Source organism: Lepeophtheirus salmonis, chromosome 13, assembly GCF_016086655.4.
Source record: "Lepeophtheirus salmonis chromosome 13, UVic_Lsal_1.4, whole genome shotgun sequence".
NCBI lineage: Eukaryota > Metazoa > Arthropoda > Copepoda > Siphonostomatoida > Caligidae > Lepeophtheirus > Lepeophtheirus salmonis.
Genome location: NC_052143.2, coordinates 47,521,421 through 47,531,287, shown reverse-complemented (window position 1 = coordinate 47,531,287; position 9,867 = coordinate 47,521,421). Strand labels below are relative to the sequence as shown.

Genomic DNA, 9,867 nt, shown 5'->3' with positions numbered 1-9,867 from the left:
TTTTTCTGATTGCATCATAAAATATCGGAGCATATATCGAAATACTGATATATTGCCCGATATATCAGCCCACGTTTAGTTTAAATGTAATTCTTTTAATAATAATAGTTGTATTATAAGTATGAACATTTAGAGAGATGCAATTTAAATGAAAATACATATGTACTATATACTTATATGCATACTAAGCAAACTGCTTGGAAAAATAGTCTTTTTTTTTAAATGATTATTTAGATGTATTATGTCCAATTCTTAGGTTCCCTAAATAATAATAATTATTCAGCTCCTTTTGTTTAGCATTAACAAAAAAAAGTTTTAAAATATCTCAACAGATTTTTGGAGACGCCAAACGAAATCCATAATCAAATATCAGGTATGCTGCATACCAATAGTAAACTATGAAAAATTTATAAGGGAGGCTAAGACCTTGTGCGCTGTCAAAGGTGCTAAAATCACCCTTTTTTTTTTTTGGGGGTTGATTAAAATGTTTTTTATTGGCAGATGAATTCTATGCCTACACCTTGGACTAAACTCAACCCCCTTGATTACAACATATTGTAGCGTATTGAGGACAGAGTCTGTGCTAACGTGCACAAAATTTGAGTGTCCTCAAAGAACGGATAACTAAGGGATGGACGAAACATGAAATCGGCTATATTATTAAAGCCTTCTCGTCACATCGAGAGAAGTTAATAGTGTCTAACTATCCATTCATATTTAAGGGATAGGTACAAAAATGTTTCCTTCATTTAAAGGGTGTCATAATTAAATTTACAGGCGGTATATTTGCATAACAAATGCAACGACAAATATAGAAAACCGTTTGTATAACCACTCCCCACTTCCGAATATAATATGTCGATTGACAGGTACTGATCATCATAATAATTTTGGGCCCAAATTAGGATATAGGTAACTTACTCTAATCTCTTTTGATTAGCGTGCAATTGATTCAAGTGGTTTTTATAGACGTTCTCAGCTTCAGGCATTTCAAGGATGTCGTAGGGGATCCGATTTTCTGTTGATTCGCCTCCATCAAATAAATCTGCTTCCATCCAAGTAGTATCCTCCGGATATTCAATAAACCAGTGATCAAAATCAGGATGCTCTCGTATCCGCTCTTTAACAAGTCCCCAGTCCCTATAAAATAACAAAATAAACTTAATTACGATGGTGATTAATTAAATATTATTGATGTAGCTCATATGATGACACAACACACACAAAAATAAAAACACAGCTCCTCCTAAGTAAGACAAACTCTTCTATTATAATTTATATAATAGTATTATTTCAATGTCATGCTTTGAAGATATCATTCACCAACTTTTTTCCCTTGATTTGAACGAAAAAGTTGGAAGATTGCGTATATAATGCATATGCTGAACACATACACTTTTAAAATGCAATATGGTAATGATTATATTAATAATACAACTAATTGCACAATGAATGTTAATACTGCTACAATAACGAAGAAGATAAGCGGAAGAGGATATTTTGTATGTATATGTATGGGTTAGTAGATAATAATGATTAATGAGTGCAAAGTGAAATGACAAAAAGAGCTACATGTAGTTACAAAAACAACAATTATAATAATGTGTGTTTCAATGAAATGCTTTGAAACGTATTTTCATGATACAGAAAAAATACGTAAGCGTGGTGTTAGTTCTAAAAGTAAAATTATTGTGCAAAGAGCTAGAGAACCAGGGGGAAATGATAATTTGTACCATTCAAGATGAGAATGAGGTGTTCTCATTTTGTTATTATTATTATTTCCCCATGGAACTATAAACCTCATTTGATTGGTGGTAGTAGTAATTGAATTGACAGAGAGAGAATTAAGAGTACGTACAACTTTTTTTAATTTCACCATGATCATCACACTATTTATGTAGCTCTTAAATGCAAGAACGCAATTTATAAATGGAAGTCCTAGGTACGTAGCATCTGTGTACCTATTATGTGCATAAATATAGGTATTACTAATTCTGAGTCATGATTGGATATGAGCAAAGAGGATCTGGCTCTCTCTCTCTACTATCTTTTAAAGTAGGTGACCAAATGAGAATGAAGCTGATGAAATGATAACTATTGTTAGGAACTATTTTCGCAAAAAAATAAAATGTAATAATAAACAAATGTATATAAGTAGTTAAATAAAATCCTACAAAGCACAAAAAACAACAATAACACTTATGTAATTATCGATATATTGAGACGTTTCTTATTTTTATGACCGAGTATAGGTATGTCTCTCCTCTTTATCTGTCTCTCTCTCTCTGTGAGTATATGTACTTGCCATGGCAGTGGAAGCCGATGAGAAAGATGTTTGGAATAAAAATGGTCGCATCCATCACAGGATAAGCCTTCCATATGACAAATAAAATGATCACAGCTACAAGAAGTAAAATAACAAAACTTGAATCATCATCTATTATATACACGACAACAAATTTTTTGACTAGTGTACAAAAGAGAGTACAGTGCATATATAAGATATACATATGATAAAGATATCTCTCATACAAAAGTTTTATCGTAAATGAACATACATAAAAATGATAGTAATATATTTTCTAATAAATACTTAATGATCTGTACTCCCATCAAAGGGACTTATAAATTATTATTTCATATCTATATAGCTAAAATATAAAATATACTTCAATATAATAATAAGTAGTCAATAATACAGAAACTTTTCATATGCCAATCATCTTGGGGGCTTCAACAACCAAGAAGCTTTATAAGAATAAAAACTTTTTTTAACAATTTAAATTAAGGAAAATAGTAACCATATTTCAAAATCGAGACTGAAAAGTGAAAGGACTTAAACCTTTACTATCTATGAAAAATATATCGATCTATCAAGATTTTGTTATATCCCAGACTTTAATATTTAATAAAAATATGGCATTAACATAGTAAAGACAGTCATCTATCTATAACATTTGGAAGGATTAAAATATTTTACAGTAATTATCATGATTTTTTCCCGTCATTGGAATTTCTAGCAGACTATTAATTTGATTTAATTCAAATATCACTGCTTTCCTTTTATATGAAATAGTATTCAATACAGGTGCTAAGTATTTTGATAATTTTAAAGCTATTTGATGGAATTTATGAGCCCCCAAGATGGTGTCGCCTTCGACATCCGTGAAAATGTAATATATGATTTTAATTTCTTCTTTTTTTTTAAATATATAATCAGTATCAAATATCAATGCAGCAAGGATTAGAGGAGATGCATTGAATTAGTTTCTCTCCTTTTTTCTTTCTTTCTTTTTTTTTTTTTTTTGAATATACACATAAAAATATGCACCAATAAAATTCTTTCAATGAATGGTTTACCATAAATAGGAATACATTCAATTTAATTTAAGTATATGATATTACATTATTATTTTACAATTCATCAACCGAAGGCGGTTAGAAATTGTAAAACATATCAATGAATAAGCAATACATATATCATAAATAATGATGTTGTATCAAAATGAATGCCCTCAAAATGACTTCCCTCTCTTCAAAGTTAACTCATGTTGGTATTTATAAGTTGAAATACAAATAGTTGAGTGGGAGAAAGGGAGGGTGGAAAAAAGAAATAATATATATGTATTATTTATAGTATTTAAGTACTAGGGTTGAAACTCAACCCGAGAAATTTTTTTGTCGGTTCGGTCTTAAGTGATCTTTTCAAGACCATAAACCAAATTTTCTTTTTTCTCTCGTCTTTTCCCCTCGAATTAAATCTTAAAAAAAAGATGATAAAAGACACATGTTTGAAAAAGTCCAATTTTTTTTCTAGATTTTACAACGAGGCCGGTCTAAGATTTCCAGACTGAATCCAACACTAATAAATACATACACAGTATAAAAACATTGCATGAATATATGTATCTACAGGGCTTCAGATAACTATTTCCAGGAGAGTCCGCAGGGTTGAGGTTGAAGAGGTTTGGGTTTTTGGAACTTTTTGAAAACAAATTTTAAATTTGTTTTTTTTTTTAACTTTCTAAAATCCACAGCTATTCAACAAAAATAATTTTTTTGGATAAAAACTTCAAAAATTAAACAACAAAAATAAAAAAATTTGAAAAAAAAATTCAAATATTAAATTTTCTAGTAAAAATGAAAAATTCCTTAATTTGGGGAAGCTACAGCCCCTTCAGCCCACCCCCTGTGGACGCCCCTGATTTCCTAATCGCTCATCAATAGCTCCATTAACGTTTAGCCAGAAAACTAGGTTTGAAAGTGTCCAATGGAGTATATTTCAAATACTTCAAACTTTGCTGTCTATTATTTAGAACTCAATTTAGTCAGCCTCAGTAATGACCTCCAAACGGGTGTAGAAGGCAATTTAGGCCCTCCCTATCATCACTTTGCCATCTATTCTCATGTTGAATTGGCGGAGGCCTTTAAAGCATTGGTATTGAGGTGGCGGTTATCCAGAAATAGTAGTCCAGTGAATTAGCTTGAGGCAAAAATGGTCTTGTCACAAAATGACATATTGTGTCAGTCCTAATTGATTCAGTCCAGTTCAGTCTTAGGACCATTCATATCAGTTCTTCAGACTGTAAGTACTAGAACAGGATAAAAACGAAGAAATGATGTTGAATGACGTCATCAAGGACCGAACTTTTTTAAGTTTAAACAGTCTTACAGTCAACCTGTTAAGGGATGTCAGATTGAGAGTCCCCTGTACGGAGGATTTTAGTGACTTTTATGGAATTATCCCTCCCTATCTTCTCTGTGATCGTAATGGATAAAAATTGTATTCAAATAATTATCTGTTTTTCTACTTTTCAGCCCTGGTGAAATGGTAATAAGTAACAAAAAAGTAAGAAAATAGTTATGGGACACCCATCATGTATAATAGTAAAAACTTAATAAAAATGACTCAAGACCTTTAAAAGGTGGATAATGAATTCTAACAACCACATCTCTTAAACGCAAATTTGCAATTATATATTAATTACAATTCCTCCCACTCTTATATAAAATAAGAATCAATTAATATAATTGAATTTATAAATATGAATCAGAATAAGGAGTTATTAACCTCTTTACATGTAGAGCTGAATATAATGTATGTATATTTTATAAAAAAAAATAAGTAAAGAGCTTCATGTCTTACCCTTCTCCCATTGTATCGAAATCAGGAAACAATTCGTGGAGAACTTCTGGTAGTAAGTCCAAATATCTTTGAACCTTTGCACCAAGATAATCGTCCTTTAGTTTCCGAATATGACGCTTAAAAAGTCTTTGTGCTGTATCCTTACCAAAAATATCCACATAATGCATGTATTCGTGATGATTTGAAAGTTTTTTAGATGTGGTGGACCACATGGAACCATAATCAGTAATTTGTAGCTTAAGAAGTCTTTGAAAGGCGTCCGTTGCATGATCTAATGTCTCTCTTTTCATTGCAGCCGCCTCATAGTAAGATATTATACGAGATCGGCCTCGAGTGCGATCAATCATTTGAGCAAGAGCAAAAAATGCTTGATCTACGTTAATGTTTTCATGAGCTGAGCACTCCACGACAGGAACGAGACCCTTAAACTCCTTACGGTTCACTAATTTTTCAATCTCACGCACGTAAATCTCATGAGCTTCATCACATTTAGTTGCGACTAGAATAATGGGTTTCTTCATACGAAGAACGGTCGTTAAGATGGAGGCACAGACGTCCACTTGTTTATCAACACTACGATTGGGCACATCAGACACGTCAAAAACACAGAGGAAACCATCCACAGTGAAGCGCCCATCAGGCATGAACTTTTGCTCGTATTCTCTTTCAATACCTAATAATAAAAGTTAATATAAATAAATTTTAGGGATTCAAAATAGAACAGGCGAATGAATAAGAGATTATTTGCTGTTTTTACTTCAGCTAAGACGTGTGTATATACATTCATATATACATATATTAGCAATTTATGTGATGTGAATTTTAAATTTCCATGTATGTACATTTAAAATAAGTAAAACTTATTATAACTCAAGTCATATATTTTATTATTATTGGTATGAATATACTTTGCGTTTATATTCATTTGAATGCTTCATTTGATGAATATTTTTAAAAAGCCTAACCATCGTTCGCATGAAAAAGAAAGTTGTTATTATTTTTTTTAAATCTCCTCGACTTTCTAACGGTTTACAGACAAAGAGAAGGGAATGTATACAAACATATACGAGTGTATGTTTGTATTAAGTATATAAATGAAAAAATTATAATCGACCTTCATTCATAAATTTCTGGAATCTATAAAGGACTTAAATCATTTCAAAAACACCAATTTCCTTAGCATCCCATGCTTCCATCCAACTAATAATACTAACAATATCCTTAATAATAACTCAAAATAATTAAAAAAGGAAGAATCTAAATTTACCTAATTGATCCTTGCAGATGTAAGCAATCTTTTCAGCAGAGACAAGCTTGGTATTTGTACATCTCTTTACATAGGACTCAAATTTACCAGATCCTCTAAAAGTTTGAAAGGAAGCGTCATCAATAAACTCTGTTTGTTCTACAACTTGAATATGAAACTCTGTTCCTTCATCATTCAGTTTGAGTACATCACCCCAGAATAAAAAATGATCATTATTCACAACTCTTCCACAGAAATCCGACTTGAAAAAAAAGGGTTTGGTGGTGGTATATATATTATATATCATTGAGCAACTCACTTGACTAAAGCATGAGATGTGGTCTACGCCGTAATTATCCGCAGTAGGCTGAATGAATCTGTTGATAAGGCAGGATTTACCAGTGCCAACTGAGCCTTTTTCTTTTTCGCTTCCAGAAAGACCAATAACTGATATGGATGTTAGTTTTGATGGACCCGAGGATGCAGCTGAATCTCCTCGTCGAAGTGTTAGTCCTAAATTGATATTTTATTATTGATAAATGAATAGTAAGTCAAATTATTAAAATTAGAATAAAAACATAATTCTCTCTTCTCATTAAATTTGTTTATTTGTCTGCTATCAAATGTCTACATATATATATAAAGATAGATGTATTTAAGTAGATCAATTTTTATGAACGATGCACCTCCTCTCCTTCAAAAATCTATGAATTATTTTATACTCATAAAAGTGTGAGAATCAATAAATAACAATAAAAGTCATCATCATAATAGAGAGAAATAGGCTGGACATTATTATGATAAACACACATCATTCTATACGAGAAAAAAATAAAGACATATCTTCCAACATCTAAATACAATTATAATGTATTTTTACAATAATAATCCTTAAATACCCAAATTATAGAAAAAGATTACATATATTAAAGTATATGAGTGTAAAATTTAAAAAGGCTATAAATACCTTACTGACTTTAAATGTAGGATGCATTTATGTAACTACATACTTTTTGTTTCCCCCAAACAGTTTTAATGCGGTAAAACTTAAAATAAAATAAAAAGCTCTTGCTTATATAACATAAGTAAATGTTAAAAGAATATTTGTGTCAATAGATACATGAAAAGAATAACATAAGTTTCAACAACCATTATTGAAAGATTTACATCAGATACATGAAAAGAACATCATAAGTTTTAACAACCATTATTATAAGATTTACATCCCATCCCCATTTCATGGAATAGCTTTCAAATCTGTTCAGACCCTGTGGCAGATATGGATATTAAAAAAATTAAACACTTTGAAATGTAATCAAAAAAAGTAATCTACTTTGAAATGTCTTGTGATTCGTTCAATTGTTCCTTATGCAATTATTTAGGGAAATATTACTCTCAAAACAAGGATAATTAGGATATGGATAAATGATTTTATGTATAAATGTAATTACTTCCAGATCATTTTTCGTTGTACTAAAACAAAGGAGCATAAAAAAGGGAGGTCATTGTAAAATATAATCTTTAGTAATACTACATGTGCATATGAAAAAAGAAATTGGAAGTTGTTACATGTATAATTTGTTCAATTAGTTTGTGTTCTTTTTTAAAGTATTATTCTCTAAAGTAACTGGATCTTATTCAAATTACAATCTTTTCCTATGTCATTTGACATAGGAAATATAATGGTTGTTAAAAATTATACAGCTTTTTCTTCATAAAAAATGACGTAAATATCTTTAAGTGGGATCTTTCAAATCCCATGTATTTTTTGTTAGTTCCATTTTTATTCGAAGACATGGTAGCTGAATGATGTCAGCCATTTTGGAGGCATAAACAATCCAGTTTTATGAGAATAAAACCCCCTTTCCATTCATGTTCAGAAAACTAGTGAACTATCAGATGTCAAAATGGGACTAAGAAATAAAAAAACCTTAGCATCATTCAAAAACATATATCTTTATTCCCTAGTGTTATTATTTTTTATCAGACCCTAAAATATGTTATTACATTGTGATACAATCTTACTTTTTATAGTGTAGATAATTACTATGGGGGAAAAATAGGATATTTGTCTCTAATTCTACTTCTTTACTCCTACCTAATCGATCAAAAAAATGTTGACATTCATTTAGATTTTCAGTACATCTCACTTGGATTATTTCTCATTGGTATCAAGTGGTGCTCAATGTACTCTTTATTCTTAAAGTGTCCTTATGATTTATTAGAAATGGGTGCATCTCATGTAGTAAAAATATCAATTTAGAGCTCCCCAAAACGTGTGTGAAAAGGTTCTTTTGAGCTTCTAGGAGCTTCACTCATTATTTCAAGGGATTCTATTCCGTCATTTCTTGATAGCAGACTTGTGTGAATGGAATGGGTTGGGTTGGGTTGGGCTAAGGGAGGAATAGTCTTACCTCCAGCTGCACGCATCATGCCTCGGCTTCCCGCGCCCAGAGTGGCACTCCATGCCGACTCCAACTTACTCTTGGGATGATGATGATCCATGGATGAGTCGCGTTCAGAGGACCAGGGGATCAGTCATGGATACCACTTCACCTCATCCTTCTTTCCAGGCACTCACACACTCACTCACTTTTCACAGGCTTACACATAGCATTAGCCATGGCTCACAAGGGGCATTGTCAACATACACACTACGAGCCAAACACTCCTCCTTCTAACATTCCACAACAACAACAACGCTCTCGATCCCTCAGAGCAAACAGAGTCACGGAAATAACAGTCCACGGGCAACTACACTGCAAATAAGGAGGGAAAACGGGTTCCAACAGGGATCCTACTATCAAGTTTCAAATCCCAATTCCAAAGGATTTCACATGAAAAACACGACAATCGGTAAGACCACCACTGATAGAGAAAGAAAGAAAAACTACTTCAACTTCGACTTCCCCTTTTCTATTCATCACTCGCCTTCTTCTTCTTCTTCTTCTATTTCTTTCTTTCTTTCCTTCCTTCTCTCTCTCTCTCTTTCTTGTCTTTCTCTCTTCTTTTATTATTTTTGTTTCTCACTTTACACACACAAATTCACTATTCCGCCCCGGCCCTCTCTTCTTCTTCTCCTTCCAACTTTATACCGCACGCCATTTTCTCTACTCACACCCGCGGGTCCGATCAATAGTGACTTACTTAAGCTCAAGCTCAATAATATGGACCTCATCAGAGTCCTCTCACCGACTCTCTTCATACAAATCAAAGTTACTTCATCCTTTCCATAGATGTCACTCTACTATTTTCCTCCCTTTCTTTCCCCTCTATCCCAGCCCACACGTCTGCCCTTCCCTCTCATTTACACTCAAATAACGCCTTTTTTCCGGGCCTGCATTTCTTTCTCTCTTTTTTGTCAAACCCCACTTTTCTTCTTTTTTTTATTTTTTTTTATTTTTATGATTCATTCTTTAAAAAAACTTATTCGTTGTTATATATCTAATAATGTAATATTATGTTGAATTGAGAA

The 9,867-nt window shown here is 32.0% G+C and overlaps 1 protein-coding gene across 3 annotated transcripts; it reads right to left on the bottom strand.

Moving 5' to 3' along the window:
• On the bottom strand, positions 1-9,590 carry LOC139906937 (rho GTPase-activating protein 190-like). 3 transcript variants are annotated; one of them, XM_071892757.1, is made up of 6 exons: positions 8,807-9,337; positions 6,712-6,905; positions 6,414-6,654; positions 5,147-5,819; positions 2,306-2,401; positions 1-1,140 (listed from the first exon to the last, which is right to left on the bottom strand). In XM_071892757.1, the coding sequence occupies exons 1-6, from the start codon at positions 8,895-8,897 to the stop codon at positions 918-920; spliced, it is 1,518 nt and encodes a 505-aa protein (XP_071748858.1). In that variant the 5' UTR covers positions 8,898-9,337; the 3' UTR covers positions 1-917. The 3 variants fall into 3 exon arrangements, 2 of the variants coding, with proteins under 2 accessions (XP_071748858.1, XP_071748859.1); XR_011783179.1 differs by having other exon boundaries at positions 937-1,140; positions 1,859-2,401; XM_071892758.1 differs by lacking the exon at positions 2,306-2,401 and having other exon boundaries at positions 8,807-9,590.
• Positions 9,591-9,867: the final 277 nt, after the last annotated feature.

What these genes read in the sequence shown, in the direction of transcription:
- LOC139906937 (XM_071892757.1), bottom strand. Translation starts at nt 8,897, where the DNA reads ATGGATCATCATCATCCCAAGAGTAAGTTGGAGTCGGCATGGAGTGCC. An exon ending in CATCTGCAAGGATCAATTAG is followed by an intron (nt 5,820 to 6,413) that starts GTAAATTTAGAT and finishes TTTTATTATTAG; the next exon opens with GTATTGAAAGAGAATACGAG. An exon ending in CATCGGCTTCCACTGCCATG is followed by an intron (nt 1,141 to 2,305) that starts GCAAGTACATAT and finishes GTTATTTTATAG; the next exon opens with GGACTGGGGACTTGTTAAAG.